The sequence below is a fragment of the Lissotriton helveticus genome, chromosome 3_1 (assembly GCF_964261635.1).
Source record: "Lissotriton helveticus chromosome 3_1, aLisHel1.1, whole genome shotgun sequence".
In the NCBI taxonomy this organism is placed as follows: Eukaryota; Metazoa; Chordata; class Amphibia; order Caudata; family Salamandridae; genus Lissotriton; species Lissotriton helveticus.
Genome location: NC_136061.1, coordinates 319,357,975 through 319,382,917, shown reverse-complemented (window position 1 = coordinate 319,382,917; position 24,943 = coordinate 319,357,975). Strand labels below are relative to the sequence as shown.

Genomic DNA, 24,943 nt, shown 5'->3' with positions numbered 1-24,943 from the left:
ATTTTCCCTCTGTGAATGCATCGTCCTTGTAGAGCTGCTAGCAGACCAGCCTGCTGACTGAGTACCAGTCCCGTTCAGCACAGATTGTGGTAAACAAGAACACCTATCAACACTATATGCCCAAATGATGCTGACAGTATAGCCACACCACACATTGTGGCTAGATGGCTTGGTAGACTCACTAGTCTTTCTTCTTTTTTGGGTGCAGTTTAGCTGGGGAGTGCATTTGTGAAGGTATGGCCCGAGGGTAGGCCACGTGTGTCACTATTCAGTGCAGAGCAGCACTCTGTGTTTCCTTCATGACTGAACCATCCATCTGGAGCCGCTGCTGGGCTGGTACAGTCACCTAATTCATGGTTCCTCCGAGAGTTATACAAAAAACACTCCATTGCACAGGCCTGAAAGTTGATGGACGCTCCACTGTACCACATGCAGCAGGCTTTTACAGGCCACTTGTTTTTCTGTTTCTCTTATGCTCTCTAATCATTTACCAACTGTTAAAGGGTTCGGCCAGGGTGTAAGCTAGCCAAGGGTTGTCAGTGATATGACGAAAGTCGTCGTGAATGAGCAGAAAATGATTCAAACAAATTAGTTGGACTGAGCTGGGGTCCCCAAATTGTTTGGCCCGTGTCCCCCAAAATCCTTAAGATGTCCGTGAGTTCAAGTCTTGTAGTTCAGGCCATCGAGAATGCTGGTTACTTGTAATGGCAGAATGTGCATGGGATTATGAAAAACTTGCTTTAATGCCTAGCCAAGGTTGAATGAACGGCATGCCTAGAAGCTGGTAATTATATTCTATACTGAATCAGTCTCTAATTAGCTTAACTAGAGGACACTCACAAAACGACGAGTTTTTATAGCAATTACTAAATAAGTGTAGTCTGGATGGGTTGAAACGAAAAGTAAAGCCAGAGAAATATTCAAAGTACCTCACTCATAAATCCAAAGCTATTCTAAAGTATGTATAAAAAACTTTTCTTAAGTGAATGCTAATTGTTTGCTGTCATGCGGTTTACAGATAATAAATGTTACTGGAATATCAGTTGGTTCAGGACTGTCCTCTGCCTGTGACACCCTAATATCCCAGGTAAGAAGGGACCATTTTTATGTGTAAGAATGTCAGTGAATAAACTGATGTTTTGATACTGCATTTAACTAGGGTTTTTTGTACTTTCCAAAATACTCGTATTTATGATCGGAAAGGTTTCAGTTAAGTGGTAAATGAATTCATAATTAGGTAAATGAATGTGTGAAATTACACCTTGAAAAAGGCAACTTAAATGCTTTGACCAAAATAAAATTCTGCGTGCAACAGCAAGATAAACATTACTCGAAGTGCTTCATTGTGTATTTCATAAGGATGTTGTAAAAATTACATGTAATCTTTTAAGAAAATCTTACTAATGCTCCCTTTCTGCCCCAACTGTAGAGATTCACAGGTTATGTTCTCTAGCCCCCTACGAAGAGGGCAGTAAGAATGCAAGGAGGCAGGAGAAAATTGTATAGGGATCTAACACTCCTGAACAAAAAAACTCTGGCTATATAGTTGATTTTTTAAATAATTTTATTGAAAAACAAAAACTGACGGTAACAAATCTATTATCGCCGTACATCAATCATACCCATAAAGTTTATGAACCCAAGCTATAGATTACACTTGACTGCATGTTCATAAATGTACTGGATCCAAGCTTCCCAGTAAAATCCAGCCGTTACTGAGGGTGTAGCCCTTTCTGATTTGGTTGGAAAGCCCAATATCGTCCTGAAAAATATCATAAAACAAAATAACGTTAAATAAATATTGAGGAACAAATTATTGGCTATAAATACTTTGTGTGAAGTACAAGAATGAGCATCTATACTACAAAAGTATTGTGGTCAAAAATATTGACCTTGCGTAGGTGTGTGTATATAGTAATGCAAACTGTAGTAAATAGTGCAGAGTTCATGAATCCAAACAAAGGACCTGTCTTGAAGTAATGACTACATTAGAGAAGAGGACTATGGAAAATCCAGTTCATAAATTGTAATGGCCTTATTATGAGTCTGGCGGTCCACGGACCGCCAGACTCACGCACGATTAGTGCGGGCAGGCCTCTCTGGCACCACCGCATTCACTGCAACTGCAGAGGAACTGCTGTTCCCCGGTTGTTGCGTCGTGGGCCGGAGGCCCCAATATGCTTGGCGGGCTACTGGGGCTCGACAAGCATATTATGAGTTTCCCCACCGCCACACTTTCAGGGGTGTGGAATTTAATGAAATATCTGCTTGTCCATGGGGCAGTGTGCTTCATAAATCTACTTGTCCTGTAACAAAATCCACTTTTCCCTTTGGTGCCATGTAATACGGTGACACATTATGGCAGCAATCTCATTATATAAGAGTTCTGATGTAGCCTCTCTGATTATGCCATAGCTCATACCATAGTAGTGTTTGAATACTTGAAATCCCCTTATGTTGCCACATTTCCGCAGCTACATACTGGGGCTGAAGGTAGCGGGTAAGCAATAGTTCCAGGGTTAGAATGGGCTTTTGAGTCTGTGCAAACCTACTAACTTGCATGTTTTAAGTGTTTTCAACAACTCTCCATTAATCTTTTCTCATACTGAGAAATGTTGGAAATGTACGCATGACAATGGCAGACGTAACCTTCTTCCAGAGTTGGGAAAAAAGTGGTTGGACGGAAAGTGAACTTGCAAACACTCAGATTTTCGCATGAGCAAATCTACCCAAGCAAATTTGCCCATGCTAAAATGCAGTTTATAAATATTTTCTAGGAGTACTATTTCCTGTCATTCTTATGCAAATTCTTAGCAATTCATGACAGCCGTATAGCTGCACTTAATGCAAGGACATATACAATGGGTGCCCTTTTGAGACTTTCGTTAATCATTGTGCCCCTAATTTTGTCTGATGTTGACCATGACCTTTTGCGTTTATTACAATTCTGTCTCTCTCTCTGTATCAGCTGGCTTTACTGTGAGTGACCGCATTCTGCTCTTTCACAAGGAGCATATCAGCATACAAAGTAGTTTTTTGTTCAGTGCCAGTATCTACAGCGGCAGTGTGTGCTTTTTGAGACCTAAAACAATTTTTGCTTTTGCCGATGTTTGTTATAATGGTGAGGGCCTGGCAGCTCCCACACCAAAAAGGTTTGACAAAAACCATGCCAAAACAATTCACACATTGACAAAACTAAAAAGCTGACCACGAATTTCAGACCTACTGGCTTTGCCAATGCTTGTTTATTTCCCCCCATAATCCTATTGAAACTGGTTACGCTGATTTTCCATTATGAATATTTTTGTGAAATACTTGCATGCATCAACATGTGTGATGCTGCAAAGAAATGGTACCTTAAATTTTACAGTAGTTTAGCTAAATGTTTTTTTTCCTGCTTTCATTTGTTTATGAACATTTTATTTTGAAAGCAAAGAATCATCAATCTTGCTTTAAACGTTCTGCAACATTTGCATGAAATAGTAGAGCAGTTCAGTTCAGTTCAAAAAGCTTTATTAGGTTTGTATTACACAACCATATAAGCTGAGCAAAAAAGAATACAGAGTTAAAATATTATTATTACTCATTTTCTGAATAATCATCATAAACATAAAATGTGTTAAGCTCCACTTTCTAAATAATTTATAGGAAATTATTTCATGAACCGACCTTCATAGTAACATAGTACTGAAATGGAGACACTCTGTTATATATAAATACTTCGAAAATAAACAATTATTACAGCAGTCAGTTATAATGTAAATAGAACATATACTAATGCTTTGTTAAAGTGCATAATGCTAAAAAGTATCATATGCAAGAGTCCAAATATGCAAATTCGCAATCGTTACATAGTTCCCTATTACAGTACTCGGGGAATTGTACTGTACTAGTTCTCCTTAAAGTGACATATGCATAAGTACAAAATTACAATTTAAATTGAAAGTTAAAAAATAAAAAATTCCCAGTACTATCTGTTATCCAACAGTTCTGCATTTCATTATGATATTTACAGCACAATGAACGGTAAATTTACAGTACATAAAGATATTCCTGTTCTAGTATAAAGTAACATGTGCATAAGTGCAAATATAGCCATATAAAAACAGAATTTCACAATATTATGGATTTCCTAGCAGCTCTACCGCATTTCATTACGGTATTTACAGCACAGTGAACGGTAATTTTCAGTACATAAAAGTATTCCCGTTCTAGTATAAAGTGACATATGCATAAATGCAAATTTAGCCATATAAAAACTGAATTTCACAGTATTATGGATTTCCTGGCAGCTCTACATTTCAATATAAAGTGTGCGACATAAAAACAAATATCTGGGTTCTCAAGAGAACATAATAATTTCAGAGCATCTACTGTTAAACGAATTTTATATTTTAAAAGGATAGGCTTCAGCTAAAATTTTGTTAAGAAGGCATAACATTTACAAAATAATAAGAAGTGGCAACAGCTCTAATTTGAGATATTATCACAAGGGCATTTCACAGTAGAGCCTTCGCCGTTACGGGGAAGGATACAAGATGGTGGGCAATGCCCAGCCTAAGACGTGGTAATACGAATCAATGTGAAGGTCTTGACACGTCTAGCAAGTATGCCTGGAGCCCACTTCTAAGTTCGAGTTGCTTATAAAAGACAAAAGTCTTTTGGGTCCTAATTAGTCTAATTCGCTCCTCCCTCTTGTAAAACAGAAACAAGTCTTTTATTTCTTTCTTAGAAAAAGGTATTACATATTCAGACTCCTTAAAAATATTAAAATCAAATAATGTGCTATACCAACGGATAATCTAACTCAACCATGGTATGCGGGAACAATAATCTAGCTTTAGGCAATCTCTAATTATGGGGATGTATGACGTTACAACGCATACTTTTACCACGCATACCTTTACAGCGCGGTTTTTACCACGCATACCATTACAACGCATAGCGCTTAGAGGTGCTGGATAGTGGTAAGTATAATTTTCTATTCCAACTCCAGTCCCCGTGGACACTAGGGAAGGTGTTGGATAGAAAATTAAACTTATTCCCTATCCTAGAGCGCCCCCCAGCGCAATGCGTTGTAATGGTATGCGTGGTAATGCCTGCGTTGTAATGGTAGTGCGTTGTAAAAATTTCGTTGTAAACGTTACATACCAATTATGGACTGTGTGTACTCAGTTTCGCTCTTATGCCAAATGGAACGCCATAAAAGTAGGGGACGTAAAGCAGCCAAATACGATATATAATTAAGGCCAGATTCTTGATGAATTAAATCAGTGGATGCTGAAGCCGGGGCACTCAGCAACTGTTTAAGGAAACTGTTTTCATCTTTTTGAAGTTGGACTGTAGAGGAGTGGCCCCATAGTCCAGCTCCATACAGAGCTGAGGAAACACATCTTGCATTCTATATGGTCACCATGTCCTTTATTCTACAATCCCATAGTTTAGTAGCAAAGCGAAAAATGCCATTAGTGATCCTGGTAATCTTATATCTGATATTTTCTTGCTCACCAGTCCATTTGCCAGTTCCTTCAAAGGTGATACCTAAATAACAGAAGGTTTTAACAGCTTGTATTTTAGAGCCATCCAAAAAGAAAGACCTCTGTGACTTCTTTTTCTTCCCGCATATCATGGTATAGGTCTTCGATTTGTTAATTAAAAGTTTCCTGCCCTTGATAAAATCGGTAAATTCATCAATGAGCCGTTGAAGGCCTAAAGAGGTACGGGAAATTAATACAGCGTCATCGGCATATAACAATACCGACACAACCTTATCATCTATTTTTGGTGCATCAGCCGGAATATTATTTAATACCGTAGCTATTTGATTAATAAAAAGGGAGAATAAAAGAGGGGCCAATACACACCCTTGCCTAATACCTCTTCTCACAGCAAAAAACGGCGTTCGCTCGCCAGTTGGCCCATATCGTACACTGCAGGATAGTTTCTCTCATACCCATGCTAAAAAGGGCTTTCGGGGCCACAGATTCAAGCAGTACCGTCCATAGAAGGGAGTGATCCACCAAGTCACACGCACTGCTCAAATCGGCGAAGCATAAAAACAAATTACTCCCTTTCACTACTGTGTATTTATTAATGAGTAGGTCCAAATTCACCCATTGTTCAATGGTGCCTAGGCCCTTCCTAAATCCATACTGGACTGGGGTTAGTACTTTAAAATCTGAGGCCCATGTTTCCAATCTTTTTAAAAGCACCCTACTCATCACCTTTATAGATGAGTCCAACAGCGATATTGGGCGGTAATTGCAGGCTTCAGAACGCGAACCCTTTTTATATAATGGGACAAATAATGATTGGGCCCATGATGTTGGGAAATTCCCCAAGGCTGCAGTATTAAAAATCCTTGTGAGAATCAGGGCCCATAAATCCATTGCATCCTTGTATAAATCAGTCGGGACGCCGTCCGGTCCCGGTGCCTTGCCCCCTTTGCTGTTTACCAGCCCTTCCTGCACCTCTTCGACATCAATTAGCATTGGTAATGTAGGCCACGTAAAATCATCATTTAAAAGGGAAGTTAAAAGCAACCTATCCGGATTAAAAATGTTAGAAAAGTGTTCAATCCATTCAGTGCAATTTACATAAGACGTCAGTTCAGGAGTACAATTATCTTAAAGAAAAGGACTACATACAGTTTCCCAAAAGAGTTTGCTATTATTGGTATTGGCTGCCATACTTAATGTGTCCCAGGCGTCTGATCGCAACTCTTTCTTGTAGGCCAACGCAGCTTGCTTCTAATAAATTCGCAGCTCATGGACAAGCAATTGGTTACGGGGCTTAGTCCCTAATGCTAATTTTAATTTGTGCAATGCCTGAGTACATTTAGAGTCAAACCACCTCATGCCAGCCTGTTTCTGCCCTTTGGTATTTCTGGTTAGTACACTCTTAATTACACTATTTATGTCAGAAAATGTAGCTAGCAAGATATCAGGGGAGACCTCTTTGCTAAGGCAGTAGTCAATAGCTTTTCTACATTTAGTGACCACTTCCATTTGAATCTTTGCTGTGTCTACACCGTCCCACTTTGGTGGGTCTACACCGTCCCACTTAATTCTCATCCCGTTGGGCCTGACAGGGAGGATATCGGAAATTCGGTCTGCGGTGTTAGTCGATTTGTTGCCCCATTCTAATAGTAATATAGAGATACTATTATGGTCGCTGACCGCCTGTTCCGATATCCAAAGGTCAGTTTAAAAACTATTCTTCGAGATTAGGATATGGTCTATATTACTGTGCCCATTTCTCCCAGTAAAAGTCGGACACTTAATATGACCCTTTTTCATGGAACAGTCTAACAAATCAAGGTCAAACTTGGCCTTAAGTGTATTTAGGGTCATGCCATAACCACAATGTGGAAAATGTAACAAATCATCGTCAGTCCCTATTATAGTAATATGGGCCTTCATAAATCCACATACGTTGGTTTGTGTTGCTGGGCAAATTCGAATGTTAAAAGCACCAGCCCATAGAATGATTGCAAGTTTGCTAGAGAGTTTCAGTACCCTGTCTATCTCTTTTTCTAATGGGTCTAATGGTGCTTCCCTATCCTTATTGAAATTATTATTAGAATGATTAATTCAAACCAAGTCCTTGCCCTTTGGGAGCGCTAGTCTCAACACTTGGCTGGGATTGCCAATAGATGAATAACTGATAATTTTACACCCAATTAATTTATCGGATATAAGCAACAGTAATCCACCCTTAGCTCTTCCTGTTGGGGAGGGTATAGCATTTAAACAATGGGATGTGTAACCTTCCACTACAGCAAGGTCTGTACTCCAGGTTTCTTGTATACAGATAATGTCACTACCATAAGTAATAAAATCCTGCCAAAAAGGCCTATTTAATTTTTTACCAAGGCCTGCAATGTTCCAAGTTGTAAGTATTGTATTGTAATTGTATTGTAAGGGGTGCTTGTAGAGCGCACTGACACCATGGGTTTCCTGGCGCTGGTAGGAAGTGGGAGGGACAGAGGGACTAACCAGATTGGGGGAAGAGCCAAGTTTTTAAAGATTTACGGAAGAGAGTCAAAGAATTAGAAGTTCTGAGAGGGAAAGGAAAAGAGTTCCAAAGCTTGGGGGCCAGGTATGCAAATCTCCGGCCTCCAGATCTACAGAGCTTGTAAGAGGGGACAGTCAAAAGATGAAGATGAGAGGATCTCAAGTCGCGAGATGGGCAGTAAGATCTAATGAGAGATTTCACAAAGGCGGGGCAGGGCCCAGCTAACGCCTTGAAGATGAGGCAGCCGATCTTGAAGGCCGCCCTGGAGGCGACAGGGAGCCAGTGAAGTTTGGCAAGGAGGGGCCTGGCAGATTGCCACTTCGGGATCCCTAAGGCCAGTCTCGCCGCTTGATTTTGGACCACTTGCAGTCTAGCCACCGATGTTTTAGACAGGCCATGATAGATCGCGTTGGAAAAATCTAAGCGGGAGAGGACGAGGGCCATGATGACCTGCAGGAGGGCATCAGGTGTAAGGAGGTATGCCACTTTCCTGATCCTGCGCAGTTGGTAGATACCCTTATACCCTTCCTGTGTTACAATTTCTGTTCCTTGACTATCATTTGAATGTATGGGCTCAGCCGCATTCGCTAAAAACTTGGTAGAGTTTATGATGGTTTGGTTGCCAGTCTCACTATTGTCAGTGCTTTTATATGCCATATTAGAGTCTATGTATAGGGATTGGATGTTACTTATGTCACTTCCTCTTCTAGGTAGTCTGAGTTACCATCTGCCCTAGCTCGTCTCTGGGGGGTACCCCCTCTAAATTTTTATGTCAGTCATTGTCCTCCATCCGGGTCAAACACTGGAATCTGTTATACAATGGAATAGAGAATCGCATTGGGCGAGCTGCTGGTTGTATGGGCGACTGGTTAATATTAGAATGGTAGGTCATATGATCAAAGACTAAATCATTTGCCAACAAATGTCTATAAAAATAGGCCAGTGGCAATAATGTTGTGTTAAAATCCCAACATGAGGGTGGGGTAGCGCTAAGTAAAGTTTTATGTACCCAATTTGGTGACCTAAAGTTAATTATTACACAGTCACCATCAAATATTTTTGGTGTAGGGTCTATCCATCCCACTCTTTGTGTAAGTATTATCTGTTCTGCACCTAATCTTGGATAACCACAATTTTTTGTTAACCAGTAATGGGTTTTGTTTTTAAGCGTTTCATATGTTTCTAATTGTCCTTCCCGCAATTTAGGTACATTACAAAGAACTGTAACATATGCTCCACATTCTGGCGGTAAGTTTATTACTGGTGGTATGTCACTACCCTTAGGGTTTTCTGGAATACGTGGACCTTTTATCTGTTGTAATCTCCCCTGGTTTCCCGTTTCCTGCCAATAAAGTTACACTGTTCTCCTTTGGTAATTTATCTCGTCTTTCCAAGCTTCCACCATCACTATGGCTGCTAGTGTTATCAATAATGTTGGGTCGATTATTTAGGACTATTTGGTCTACTTGGCTATTTACAGCAGTACCCCCCGGACGTATAGGTTCTAACTTGTCCTTTGCCCCCTTAGTTTTATGTTGCATAGGTTTGGACACGACCCAATTTGAGGTGGGTACAGATGGGGGCGCAAGTGTCTTGGCGTAAGATGTCGGAGTCAGATGGGTGATTTTCGTTATCTGTTCCTCAATGGAACCTACCCTGGTTTCGATATTGGTAATTTTCAAACAGATGGGCCCTAGTAGTGTTGGTAACAGAGTTTCCATTCTTCCCCAAAAGACCTCTTCACCAACCTCAATCGTCCCCTCACTGGGCTGGGCATCAACCACAATTGTCTGACCCTCACACTTATCCCCCTTTTGACCTGTTGAATTTGGTACCGTTTTTCGATGTATACGGCTGCCTTTCCCCCTGTATTTATTTGCAGGCTGCTCTTTAGTAATATGATTTTGTTTGCTTTTGGATTTTTGCCCTCTGGTTCTCGCAGGTGGACTTTCAGTATTTAACCTGTCCGATGGAACGGGATCAGTAGTGAAAGGGGCATCAATTCCCTCCAGCTCTACCGAATCATTAATTGAGAGGGAGCTCTGCACTTATATCCGGCAACAACATAGTAGGTGTTAATGAAAGTCTGCTAGCCAAAGGGGAAGGTTCAAGAGGCAAATTTTGCTGTATAGGGAGAGTCTCATGGTTCTCGGCCCCGGAAGCCCAGCATACGAAGCCATAAGCATTGAGTCAAAAGAATTTGCCAAAGCTGTAGATGTGTTTACAGATTGTAAGGGTGGGGGCATACCAATGGGGAGCCAGAGGCGCTTCTCTGTGTTCTCTATACCTGTAACAACTACCCCTATAGTCTTTTGCAGCATTTTATCTATAGCGGTCAAACTTGGAAGAAGGGTAGTTGTAGCTACTTTCTGCCTGGTACTTGGACGGGGCTGTGCAGGGGTATTTTTACCCATATTTCTAAATGCAAAAATTAATCACAAAGATATCAAATGCTATAAAGTACAGATAGTGCCACAAACAATGTATCGTTATGCACCGGGAGGAAAATATCCGAACAAGAAGTCGCTTTTAGCACAATGTTCAAAGCCAAGTAAATTACCACAAGTTCAAAGCTCCTAACAGTCAGAGACCCAACATCCAGCCAAGAGGGATGGCCCTGCCCTGCCTCCTACTGCCCCGGACGGCCATAGAGTGCCTGCCCTTTGCCCGGGCTTAGCCCTCGACGCGGGGGCTGGCCTTGGTTTTTAAGCGCCTCCAGGCGCGGAAATCAGCTGGAGCGGCTTCCTGCCGCAAGTCACCCTGGGGATTGTAGTCTCCCCCTCTCAGCGGCCGCGCCGGGATAGCAAAGGCTGCGGCGGCGGGGGGAGACAGGAGCCAGGAGCAGGAAGCGTGACCGGTAATAGGCAGGTGAGTCAGGGAAACCACAGGGCTGCAGGCAAAAATGTCCCGGTATTCTGTTAAACGAACCCGCTCCCCCTGGGCTGGCCTTGGTTTTTAAGAGCCTCCAGGTGCGGAAATCAGCTGGAGCGACTTTCTGCCGCAAGTCATCCTGGGGATTGTAGTCTCCCCCTCTCAGCGGCCGCACCGGGATGGCAAAGGCTGCGGCGGCGGGGGGAGACAGGAGCCGGGAGCTGGAAGCGTGACCGGCAATAGGCAGGTGAGTCAGGGAAACCACAGGGCTGCAGGCAAAAATGTCCCGGTATTCTGTTAAACGAAATAGTAGAGCATTCTGGGAGCATTTTAACATGGGAACCATTGTCAGTAGTGCAGTCAGAGCTTATATATACTTGAAGCGCTCACCCTAATAATAAAGGCTTTCAATTAATGAACCATAAATACAATACGTTATATTGAATAGCATCAACATATGGACAAAAATATTATCTTAAATGCAGACAGTGCCCCTCCCTGATCCATAATGTGGTACTGCAAACTGGCAGCCAAAGGGTTTGTGCTTCAGGGGAGTTGGGCCTACTTGTCGCAAGGACAAAATGCACATGAAAACTTATTGCCCTTGACCCCAAACCATGTCCTGGGCGTCGGACTATAGGAATTATAGGAATTCCACATCTCTGCACTTTTCATGGCAGTGCGGCAGCCATGAAAAGTGTGGCGGTGAGGAAACAAAGGGGGCCAGCCCCCTTGTGCTTCACGCCGTGTGGATGCAGTACCGCGGTAGGCTGGGGTGTTGGAGCTGGGAACGCCCCTCCCTTTCATGAGTAGGGTCGCCAGTAGTTGACTATCATAGGTACCCTCCAATAGGGTCCTCTCCCATGAGTAGTCTGTGTCAAGCCATGGTATCGCACGCTGTAGCTGCAATGCCAGGTAATCGAGCTCCAGATCTGGGATTTCCAACCCCTCGTCTGTCCCATTGCCGTTTCATCCCCTCTAAACTCACCCAGCAGCGCTTTCCATTCCATAACCAGGATCTCAGCAGCACTTCCAGTTCTTTAAAGACCTTCCGCAGGATCTCAAAAAAGGACCTGCATAACGCATAACGTAAAGGCATCTGAGTAACACCACCACTTCTTTTTTTTTTTTTAAAGTTCAAAGTTTATTAAGAAGAGATTGTGACAACAGAATAATACAACAGCGTATAAGCGAAATCACAATGTAAGAATATTGTACATATGAAGTAAAGGAAAATGTATCAGTAATAAGAAGAAAAAAGGGGGGGGAAGAAAGGAGGGGACAGGGAGGGAATAATGTGAAAAAACCTTAACCTTCATTATATAGAATCGGAAGAATAGGAAGCATATTGAGACCATAAACAGTTAAAAAATACAAAAACTTATAAACTATATAAAAGGAGTAGCACTGACTGAGGAATCTAGGACTAAGCTGAAAAGACAACAAACAATTCATGGAGGTTTTTAAACGTCATCTGAGGGGTTGACTGTAACAGCAGCAGATGAAGCAATATCAGTTAGATAAGTGGATAAAGGGAGCCATAATAGGTCTCTTTCAATAGATACAGATATAGGCGTGATATTGCTTGTCTCCAATCTGTGATGAAAACAAACAGCATTCCACCAGGATCTAAAAGTAACTTTATCTGCTAGTCTCCAATTGGAGGTTAATAAATTAAGAGCTATTGCTAATAATAAGTCAATTAAAGAAGGGTTAGGGGTTGGATGTGACCATGAAGGTGACAAGGATCCTAGAAAGATATTAGAGAGAAAAAGAGATTTGGGTGTAGAAAATGTTATTAACTTGGGACCAAACTAGAAACCAAAAATGGGCGATTGAGGGACATTCAAAAACCATGCGTTTTAGACCTGCTGATGGAGCTTTGCATGACCAACAGGTAGGTAATAATTCTGTGGAAAGGGAGGCTAACTTCATTGGGGTGAAAAGAAGACGTTTGTATATAAAGAAAAGAGTCTGAGATGTATTAGCTGCTCTAGATGTTTTATTCATTTTTAGCCATATTCTATCCCAAAATGGAATAGGCCAACATTCTGCAAGATCCTTTTTCCCAAGCCAATTCAGCCTTCCCCTTAATTCTATCGGGGGAGAAAAATAAACTTCTATAGCCTCATCACCCGGCGCGAATTCCGCTGCAGTGCTGAGCATTCCAATCGCGGGCGTGGCCATGACGGCTCCCGGCCATCATCAGAACGCGCCCGCCGTGACTCATGACGGCCGGGAGCCGTCATCAGCATCGAAGAGGAAAGAGAGAAGAGGCTGGTGAATCAATAGATAGTAAAGGAAAAAGATTTGAACATTTGGAGGGAATATTGAGACTAGATGACAATGAAAGAAGGTATTTCAAGAGGCGAGGTAGAAGTAAGTCATATTGAGACTTACAAGAAGAGGGTAAAGAAAATTTTAATTGAAGGTCTGCGAAAGATAGCGGAGAATTCTATGTCAGGAGCGGAGGCTTCTGATTAGGCTGTCACTTTCTCCTTTATTCTTACTCCAGCAGCCATTAAAAGGTATCAACATTACTAAACAAAACTACATTTCCCATGAGCATCAGGGAAAATGGAAACAGAAAATGTCCCGGTCGTTGACCCATCCCAGGCCAGGACTCCTCATATCTTCCTCTACTGGCGCTCTATCCTCCTCTTTCTTCGCTGCTCCAGCAGCAGACAGAAGAGTGCCTTTGTTATTTATACCTTTTCTGACTGAATTTGTATTGTTATGTTTAATGCTTAAAATGTGCAGTCTACCGCGTTACGGTTTTTTCTGAAGTGACTGCGTGTGTATGCCACGGGGGCGATCTCCGCTCCTTACGCGGTAGTGTTTCTTTTGGGCTCTGTGCGCAGGCGGCCTCCCGCCGCTAGGGGACCGCGCGTCCTGCGCTGCCGCTCTGAGGAGCTTGACCCCCCGCAGGGCGCGAGTCGTTGAGTACGCTTCGTGGCTTGCGTCGGAGAAGCGGCTCAACGGTCTCGCGCACCACGGGGGAAGACCGGCGGGATTGCTTAGGCGTATTTGGCAGCGCTAAGGCTATATTCAATTATCAGAGCCCCTGCCTGGAGCCTGAACACCCGCGTCACGGGTAAGGTGTTTGGTGAGGTTTGGGACTGGCCCAGGCAGGCTTTCTTTTCGTGCCTCATAGCAGAGGCAGCTTGGTCCCAGTTTTTTTCATTTGCACTGACCCCGCTGCGGTGGGAAGACCCATATCTCAGGGCCCTGTCCCATAATTAACCCCTAATTAACTCGAAGCCTTGCTGTTGCGCAGAGGCAAAATGGAGTATGACGAATATTATGAGGAGGAGGAAGACCAGCAGGTCATATATTTGTCGGTGGATGACCACTTCTGCCAGGTTATGGACTCCTCCCTTTTGAAAGCAGTGACACGGGTGGTGGCACCCCTAGAGAAGAAAATTGATCAACTTCAGGCACAGTGCCAACCCCTTGGGCAAGGGGCAGACCTTTCAGGGCAAAAGGACCCCATACCTCCGAGCCAAGCATCGCCGAGTACCACAGAACCCAAGAGGAAGCGTTCTACGGACACGGGGGTGGACTCTGACGCATGTTCGCGCTTAAAAAAGGCCTTTCTAGAAGCTAAAACTACTGATGCCCCTTCGACCTCAAAGGAGGTTCCGACTGCAAATTTGGGGGGAGATCAGGACGATGCGGCCACAGTCGACCCGGACGAATCTCCCCAAACCTCGGATGCAGATGGGGAACCAGACCATTCGTGGCCCCCCCCGCCCCGCCCACCCAAACGTAGAGTTCCGACCCCAGTTCGGACATGCTCAACCCGGACGAGCTGCTCCACCCACGCTCTTCACACTGGGTTCCCGCTCCCAAGGTGGCATCTTACATGGCGGCCAGACTGCATAAGCCCTTGGACCAGGAGGTGCGTAGCTGTCTTCGGGCCGAGTGCCCGCGCCCCTCCTTGGAGGGTAAGGTTACGGTTACCCCGGAAATTGACCCCAAGATGTCCACCTTCCTCACAAAGTTTGTGAAGGACCCCAAAAAGGGCATAGACCGATCTTGGAGGGCCTGCCAAGATAAACTCTTGGACACGGCGGGGCCGTTGGCTAAAATCTTGGACATGGCTGAGGACGCCAAAGCCTCGGGATCCCTGATTTCCCCGGAGACCCTTTCCGGTTGGGCGCAAAGAGCGATTATTTTTCTGGGGAATGCGAATGTAGCCATTTCTACAGAGAGAAGATCTATCCTCATCAAAATAGATCCGAAGTTGGGGGAACTGGCTACATCTGAGGCAGGTCCGATGGCGGAGGGGAACCTCTTCGGAGACCCCTTCGTCAAAGAACTGGGTAAATTCGTAAATACATTTAACTCCCTTTACAAGGCACAGACGTCTGTGAAACGGATCTTCACCCCTTGTGTTTTTGGGGCAGCCAGCCGAGGAAGGGGCCGCTCGTCTGGCAGACCCTATAACAGAGGTTCCTACAAGCAAGGTGATTCCCACAGGGGTCAATACCAAGATCCCGACAAGTTCGGAAACTTCTACCAGACAAGAGGTTACCCCCGCCGCCGTGGTGGAAGAGGAAGAGGAGACTGCGGCTACAACAATCAGAGGTGAGACTCCAAAATATGAAGGGTCTGTAAGTGGGGGGGCAGACTCAGATTTTTTTCTTCAGGCATGGTCTTCAATGACCTCCGACGCTTGGGTCTTACAGACCGTCGGAGGGTTTCATATAGAATACTCGGGACTCCCCAGGCAGTCCGTTCTTCCCAGACCCATCGGCTTCACGCCGGACCAAGCTTCTCTGATAGACAAAGAGGTCGCGGACCTTCTTCAGAAAGGGGCCATTGTACAAACAGAGTTACACCCGAGGGATTTCATCAGCAACCTTTTTCTTGTAGAGAAACAGGACGGGGGCTATTGCCCAGTAATAAATCTCAAGGAGTTCAATGGCTGGCTCATCTACCGCCATTTCAAGATGGAAGGTATCCATCTCCTGAGAGATCTTCTTCAGGAGGGGGACTGGATGGTCCGGTTGGACCTGAAAGATGCCTACCTCACGATTCCCATCTTCGCTCCCCACAGGCGTTTTCGTCAGTTTCAGTGGGGTCAACGGATTTACGAGTTTGTCTCCCTTCCTTTCGGACTATCGTCCGCTCCGTGGTGCTTTACCAAGGTACTAAAGCCGGTAGTGGAGCGCTTGCGCACGGAGGGCATCCGTCTTATAATATATCTGGACGATATGCTCCTCCTGAATCAATGTCCCCGAATGTTGTTGGCTCACCTTCAAAGAGCGGTCAGCCTTTTGGAGTCCTTGGGGTTCATAATCAACCAGGACAACTCGGATCTCGTCCCGGCACGACAAATGCAGTTCCTGGGTTTTCTGATAGACTCAGTGGAAGCCACCTTGTCCCTGCCTTCTCGGAAATTGTCCAAGATCAGGCACGAGTTGAGACGTACTCTGGCACGTCCGACGATCCTGTTACGACACCTGGCCAGGGTGGTCGGTGTCTTATCATCGTCCATTCAGGTGATATTTCCGGGGCCCCTTCATTACCGGGCCCTTCACTGTCTCAAGGCTCTTCACCTCCGCAAGGGTCTTACCTACTCCCAGGTCGTTCCCCTCACAGAAGAGGCGAGGACGGAGCTTCGATGGTGGATCGAACACATGGACGCTTGGAACGGGCGGGCCACCTTCGGTTCAAAACCGGACTTGGTGATAGAATCCGATGCCAGCGGCCTGGGCTTGGGGGGCGCGCTGTGGCGCTGTTTCTACAGGCGGAGTATGGTCATCTGCAGAAAATGGCCTTCACATCAACTGTCTGGAGTTGATGGCAGGTTCTTTTGTGGTGAGGTGTTGGACGAAAGACAGAATTCAGTGCTGTGTCCTCTTGAAGATGGACAATGTAGCGGCAGTGCACTACATCAACCACCTGGGAGGAACCAGGTCCAGGGCTTTGTCGGACCTGGCCCGGACTCTATGGGAGTACTGCTTGTCCAACGAAATATCCCTGTTGGCGGAACTCCTTCCCGGCTCCGCCAACCGAGTGGCGGATTGGTGGTCTCGTCACTTGAGGGACACCAGCCTTTGCCAACTTCGCCCAGACGTGTTCGAGGCGATCAGGGACAGGTGGGGTCCGTTTTCAGCGGACCTTTTTGCTTCACGACTGGACGCCCAGCTGAGTGGCTACTTCAGTTGGCGCCCGGACCTGGAAGCAGCAGCGACAAATGCGTTTTTGCAGGACTGGAGCAAAGAGAGGGGTTATGCGTTTCCCCCCTTTGCGATGATCATGAGAGTGTCAACCCAGATGAGGAGACAGCAGGCGGATCTGGTGGTGATCACCCCGATCTGGAGATCGCAAGCCTGGTTTCCAGCTCTGATGGAACTTTCCTGGGATTTTCCAAACCCTCTACCCCGCGTTCCAGATCTCCTCAGGAATCCTCAAGGGGATCCTCACCACCTCCTGTCCACAGGCAGCATGTGTCTGATGGCCTGGCGGGTTACAGGCAACGCTGGCAAGTCCCGGGACTTTCGGAAGACGCTGCCGCATTTTTGGCCAAATCCTGGGCAGATAGTACCAACAAGAGATACCGATCTGCATGGTCTAGGTGGAGTGGTTGGTGTCTGCGATTACAGATTGATCCAATGGGGGCAGACATTGTCCACGTCCTTAACTTCTTAGCCTCCCTAGCGAAGGAAGGCCTGGCGTACAGGTCTATCAATACCTTTAGATCGGCCATCTCAGCAGGTCATATCCCGCTGGACAATCACCCGGTAGGGGAACACCCTCTGGTTTGCAAATTGCTGCGGGGGATTAGGTTATCAGTTCCTCCGGAACCTCGCTACACAGTTTTGTGGGATGTAAATAAGGTTCTTTACTTATTTCGGAGTTGGCCGTCCAATAAGTACCTGTCAAGAAAACAGATTTCGGCTAAGTTGCTATGTCTGATTTCGTGTCGCAGGGTCTCTGATGTGAGAGCCTTGGACCTTACAGGTCGCATTTTGTCCCCGGACGGAGTGTCCTTCCATATTTCCAGGCGTACCAAGAGTGATTCTCGATCTATCTCGTATCCTGCATTCCCAGATGTCCCAAAGTTATGTGTGGTTAGGGCGCTAAAGGCCTATGAAGTGGCAACGATTGATATACGCCCACAGGGCGTCAAACAGCTGTTCATTGCTCTTACTAAACCACACAGGCGGTTTTATCCCCTACTATCGCGCGGTGGGTGCGCTGGGTTAAGCAGGAAGCTGGCATAGATATTTCCCAGTTTGGAACCCATTCTGTGAGGGGGGCAATGGCGTCTAAGGCCTTTTCCCTGGGGGCACGTCTGGAAGACATTCTGAAAGCAGCAGACTGGTCTTCCGACTCCACCTTCAAAAGATTTTACTTTAAGCCAGTACTGTCTATGGCTTCCTTGGTGGTAGACAAGCTTTGAACTAGCCTAATCAGAAGCCTCCGCTCCTGACATAGAATGAAAAATTTCCTAGCTAACGTACAGGAAAGTTTCAATTCTATTAAGGAGGCGGAGGCGAGGATTAGCCCACCCTATCTTCATTCGAACCCTCCCAGAATTGCTACGTTGGGTCGGTAAGTAAAATCTTTGATTCAGCTTAGCCTAAACGCTGTGTTAGCTGTGACATTCCTATGTCATTTGGCTTGCTCATTGATGCTATGATTTTCTTACGTTGATTGACTTTCACAATGTTGTTGCTTATGTGGTGAGAAGTTCACTTGGAGAAGTGTGGCTCAATGGTTAGAGCGGCAGACCCTGATGCAGAGGTCTTGCCCGGGACCAGGGTTCAATTCCCGTCTCGGCAGGTCTTGGGCTCAATTTCCTCGGACTGGATAATTCTCGCCTCGGTGCCTATTCTAATCATGGGTCCCACTCTGCAACTCTGGGCAATAGCTTGCTTAATCTCCACAACGGCCCCAAAAGCGCTGGGATGCCTGGCTGCACCTGGGGGGTGCCCAGGAGTGAACATTTCCCAGGGAAGCCAGGAAGGGTTCCTAAGCGGTATACGGACAGCGCCGGGACACCTCCGGTGGAGGTAGCTGTGCGCTTTACAAATTCTGTCATTTACATTTATTTACTTCCTGGTGCCTTACTTAGTCTGCTTGTACCTTGGGTTCAGAAGCGGGCAAGCAGGAGTAACGGACGAAGGATTGTGGCAGTGTCGCAGGAAGAAAGAGGAGGATAGAGCGCCAGGGATTGGTCAACGACCGGGACATTTTCTGTTTCCATTTTCCCTGATGCTCATGGGAAATGTAGTTTTGTTTAGTAATGTTGATACCTTTTAATGGCTGCTGGAGAAAGAATAAAGGAGAAAGTGACAGCCTAATCCTCGCCTCCGCCTCCTTAATAGAATTGAAACTTTCCTGTACGTTAGCTAGGAAATTTTTCATTATTAAGGACTAATTGTGAAATCCAAAACAAACCTTTAAGTCTCCAAGATTTCCAATAAATAGTATGGCCATTGATACGTAATAAGTGATTGTGCCAAATGGGTTGCTGATCCAACGAGGAACATGAAGGATAAGAGGACGGAAGAAGTGGTATGAATATTTTACGTGTATGGGAGATAACTTGAGAACAAACAGAGGAAATGTTATTAGAAAAAGTGAGAGAACACCACCTATTAAGGTCACTTTACTCATAAGGGACAACTTTAGGGTGTTCTAGAAGTTCACACTTCCGTTCAGCCCCCTTATTATCCTTCCCATGTTCAAATCATAAAACCGATCCCTGTCTCTGGCAATATGTATGCCTAGGTATCGTACTGTTTCCGATTCCCAAGGGAGCTCCTGTTGTGGAAGTCGGGCCACTTCGCCCTCTTCAAGACGCGTGATCGGCTATAGCTGCGATTTAGCCTTGTTGATCTTTTGTTCCGGGGCTAGCATTAATCTATCAAGCACACTAATTAATATTACAGTAGACTGCGTCAGGGAATTTAAATACACCAAGGCATCATCTGCATACAGTGAGACTACATGCTCAGAAAGTCCTGATGTTCTGCCGTGTCCCCTAAGAGTCTTTCTCAAAAGGCACGCAAGCGGCTCCATTGCGAGTGCCAAGATCAGCGGAGAGAGCGGGCACCCCTGCTGTGACCCTCTCTGGAGCCCTATACTTTCAGAGACATAGCGTCCCGTACGGACCCTAGCCATTGGCTTTGTATCAGTTGAACCTATTAAATGTACTGCCGTCCTAGTCCCAATTTTTTAAGTACCAGCCAGATATAGTCTCACCTGACCGAGCCAAACGCCTGTTCTACATCCAGGAACGCTAAGGTGCTTTCCCTCTGTCTCCCTTTCAGGGACTGCATAACATGTGCCAGGCGCCAGATATTTTGCAGGGTCTTCCTACGGGGTATGAACCGATATTGGTCTTCATGAATAATCTGGGCCAGATACGGGAGCAATCTGGAAGCCAAAACGTGGCTTATGATTTTCAGATCCACCTTTAACATGGACATGGGCCTATTTGGGGTCAGTGACTTGGGGTCTTTCCCTGCCTTAGGGATCAGCTCTATGAGCACTTCCCACATGGTTCTCGGTAATTCTTTTGTCTCTTGTGCCTCTGCTAAAGTCTCAAGCAGTCTGTCTGTTAATATATCCGGGAACTGTTTGTAGAATTCGGCCACCAGACCATCATCGCCTGGGACTTAAGAGTTTTCCTCTGTTGAATCGCCCTCATTATTTCTGGTATAGTTAATGGGGCGCTCAAGGCTTCCTGGGCATCCTGATCAAAGCAGGGCATTGCAAGCCCCTCTGGTAATGACTCCATTGTTGAGGCTGGTTTCTTTAGTTGGGGCTCAGTATATACTATCTAAAAGGCATTTATCTCGTACTGACTTAATTTCATTGTCTGCGTTCCCAGGTACCTTATTGCAAATATTGGTTCAGGTTGTGTTTCCATCTTTATAAGTTGTGCCCAATTTTTCCCCCTCTGTATACCAGTGCTTTCTGCTTTTATTCCCGTCAAAGTTGTCCAGCCGAACCCATAGCTCTCCTATCTTTTGTCTCTGTTCAGTCCATCCCTGGAGGCCCTCTACATTTGTGGGAAGTGTGGACTCTAGCACAGCCAACCTACGCTCTTGCCCCTGTAAATCACGCTCTTACACTTTTCGGACTCCTGCCTCTGTTGCTATGCACCCCCCCCCCTTATTACCACTTTCATTGCATCCTATTCTGTCGACCTAGTGTTTGCTGTTTTCCAATTGGAATTAAAGTACCTTCTCACCTCTGTGTCTACTGCCGCTTTATTTACTGGGTTCGACAATGCTCCCACATTAATCCTCCATAATGGTATCTGCTCAAGGTGTTGTCTTATCAGTAAGGGAGACTGGTCAGACCGGGATCGTGCCAAATATTGTGTTTCACCCACTCTATGTATGGTGTCTGCCTGCATGAAGAAGTGGTCTAGCCTGCTATATGTGTTTGTTGTAGGTGTATGGCAGTTGTAGGTTTTTTGGCGAGGAGGTCGATGCCTCCAAATGTCTACTAGACCATAATTGAATTGCATTTCTCTTATGGCTTCCCTCACCTTGGGTTTGGCATTTGGTCTCGGTGGGAACCTGTCTAGAGTGCTGTCGAAGGCGCAATTATAATCCCCCGCAATCAGTAATTTGGTGTCCGGGTTAAGCTGGGCCTGACTGAGTTGACCCCAGAAACTCCCAGTCATCATTGTTAGGTGCATATATATTGAGCAGAAACCTATCATTACCATCTAACGTGCCTTCCACCAATACAAATCTTCGGTGAGGATTTAGTATGGTTCTTAACATTTTAAAATGTACCCCTAGAAAACCCAGAGTAGGACGTTGCGTATATCTGGCCCCTCCTGCATCTTTTAACATACTTGAGACAATCGCCCCACAGGTGCGTTTCCTGCAAGAAAATTATTGAGACCCCATATAATTTCAGGTAAGCAAATATACGGTTGCGCTTAACAAAATTGTTCAGGCCCCGGAATGACTGCTGATTATTCGCGTGCCCCTACTACAGCAATTCCCGCAACTTTCCCCTGTCCCCGACCATAGGCAGTAGCTCTCCATCCCTTCTGTACCAACAATGGCCTAAGAACTTTGGGCTCCTCCGCACACCTCTTGCCCCGCCCCCTTATCCCTTGTACCTTAGCTAAATAAAACCAGCCCAATTGACTCAATCTGAAAAAACCCAAACTCAATAGAAATACAATCTGCGTATGTTACTTTTACAGTAAGGCCAAGCCACCGGGCCCCGTGGTACCCCGCTGAACCATTCAGACCTGCTAGAACTCTCATATGGAAAGGCAGCTGGGAAGACTCATTAGGTCCTTGTGGCTTAGCCACAAAGCATAGCGTCCTCTTAATTATACATTCATCATGTGTGCTTACCACCCCATACCTTGTACCTTTCAAAGGATCTGACGCCATCTTCATGTCCTCCCATCACCATGCATCCCTCCCTGCCAATTTCTTACTCACAGTACTTTGATTGTCACTTGTCCTTCATCTTGGACCTCCATCCAGCACCAGAACACTCTTTCCCTTTTATTCAGGGGTTTCCTCTGTCTGTGATTGCACCAGGCAGAGAGGGGAAAATTGATTCTGGAGTTGTATGGCTGCTGATTCAGTCCGCAGTGTTCCATCCATGCCGACCAGGATTCAACCCGACCCAGGGGGCTCCTGGGAGGGGATTCTCTCTTCTGTGTAGTCTTGGCACAGTCCATGCTGTTGCCGTCGACGTGACCGTTGTTCTCGCCATCCTTGATTCTGGTCTGGCCCCGCCAGGTCTATCGACTCCATCCAGTCCACAACCTTTTATGGCGTCTCGTAGAAATGGACCTTGTCTTTGTACTATACTCACAGTTTTGCAGGAAACAGGAGGCTATATTTGATATGTTCCCGTAGGCGCCGTTTGATCCCCCAAAAAACGCTGCGTAGCTCTTGAACTTTCCTGGTTTCATTGGGGAATTTTAGGAATGCCCGATCATCGTGCTTTAGCGGGCCGTGGAGACAAATGTGTTGGAGAAAAATATCTCTGTCTCTATGATTGAACGGGAGAGCTATTAACGCTCTAGGCGGAGAACCTGGGCCGGGCTCTTTCAATGGTGAAAAGCGTAGAGCGTCTGATGTTGTCTAGGGCTGTGGTGATCCAACCCTCCAAGAAGACGTCCGCCGCTGGCCCCTCTGCTTTTTAGGAGACACACACGAAACTGAGTTTTGTTTTGTTTTTAATTTCAAAAACCTTTATTGCGCATAAAAGATGTAGTACATTGTCAAATGAAGTAGGTCGTTTCGCTTTACATCAATTTTTATACTTTCATAATCCTAATCTTGATCCCCCCCCTTCCCTCCTTACCTCCCCCTACCAAAATCCACTCCCCCCCACCCTCGGGTTGGCAAATTGCAACAAGTCATTTGTATCCTTTAGCCAATGTTCAAGAGTCCCCTCACCAGGCGAGGTAATGTCTCTGGATGCTTTAATAATTGTCCATTTGTTCCTCTCCTCTTCCCTCCCTTCCATCCTCTCCCATCACCGTCCCGCCTCTCCTCACTTACCTATCCGCATTCCAGTCACTCTGCCACTTCCATTCATTCCTCCTGCGTGCTGCCTTCAGGGTTCCCCTCATTACTGCCCTGCTGTAGTAAATAGGTAATTAAGGGCCCCCATATGTCACGAGGTCGTGACTTCAGTGGTAATTGCTCTGCATATGCCTGTAGATATTCCTGCCAGACGGACATGTCCTGGAGCCAGTCCTTGAACTTAGGGGCTCTGCCTTAAACCCATCTGCAAGCTATCTGTCTTCTCACTAGTAGGATACTCAGTGCCAGGAATTGTTTGTCCGGTGTTTTAACGTCTCCCACCAATCCTAATAGAGCTCTGCAGGGAGTCTGAGACTGCGGTATGCCAATCATACTAGTTATCCCTGCGAATACTTCCTCCCAGAAGATAGCTACTCTCGGACATCTCCAGGCCAAATGCATAAAGTCTGTGCCCTCCTTACCACATCGAAGACATCTATCGTCGTCTCTAAGGCGCATCCTATGCAGTTTCACTGGGGTACGATATAGTCGGTGAAGGTACTTGTAGTGTACCAGCCTAAGCCTGCAGTTGCTAGATATAGCTTCTGTTTGGAGACAAGCCGCTTCCCACTGCTCGTCCGTCAGAGGCCCATCTAGATCAGCATCCCATTCCCAGCGAGCATGGACAGATTGGGCCAGAGGGGCGCAACGCACTCGCTTGTATAGCAGGGACACAACATGTGTAGGGGCCTCGGGCTGCAACATTAGATGCAGGCACGTGAATGTCTCCGGTTCCTGCGGGAACTCCGAAGTTAGGGCTCTGATGCTCTGCTGAATGCGCGTATACAGGAACAGTTCCATGAAGGAGTATGCCTGATCACCAAAAAATTGCTCCTTCGTGTGGAATTTCCCCCCCGGGTATAGGTCCCCCTATGTCCCCAGCTTCAGCCTGTCAAGCATATGTTGGCAGATTTTTTTCACCCGTGGCCGGCACCAATGGGCAATGACGCAGTGGCACTCTAGGGAAGTACATCAGTTGTACACCCTCCATTTTGGCTAACCAATTCCATGCTCGGACTGTCCAGTCCACCGTAGAGGGGTCCGCGTTCCGCAGCTTAGTACACATACTCAGCAGTCGGGACAGGGGCCATGTATCCATCCTCAACTGCGAGGTGGGGCATATACGGGGGCGGGTGAAACCAGTATACCACAAAGTGCGCCTGCGCACTATAATAGTACTGCTCAAAGTTAGGGACATCAAACTCTCCCAGTCGGTACGGAAGCATGAGTGTGGTTAACTTCAGCCATGCTTGCTTGCACCCCTAAATAAGACGTACCAACTGTGAGTCTAGCGACTGGGGAAAAAAAAAGCTCCTGGGTGATATGGGATGTTTATAAATAAATATAAGAACTTCGGAAGTATATTTATTTTAATCAGCGATATTCTCCCTGCCATAGAGAGGGGTAGTCTGATCCACTTGGATATGTTATCTGTTACCTTATCAATGGCCTGTCCGTAATTAAGCCTCATTAGAGCGTCCCTGTCCCTGGTGACCTGAATGCCCAGGTACTTA

General features: G+C 45.7%; 1 protein-coding gene across 6 annotated transcripts in view; it reads left to right on the top strand.

Moving 5' to 3' along the window:
* The window catches only part of LOC144822411 (multidrug and toxin extrusion protein 2-like), an 877,798-nt gene that overhangs the window by 139,051 nt on the left and 713,804 nt on the right, over window positions 1–24,943 (top strand). For 5 of the 6 annotated variants that reach the window (XM_078679885.1, XM_078679890.1, XM_078679888.1 and 2 more), the window contains one exon: window positions 1,019–1,087. The exons of the other annotated variant lie outside the window; for it this stretch is intronic. In XM_078679885.1, coding sequence (XP_078536011.1) covers window positions 1,019–1,087 — 69 coding nt within the window. The remainder of the gene's footprint in view (window positions 1–1,018; window positions 1,088–24,943) is intronic. 6 annotated transcript variants of the gene reach the window in all.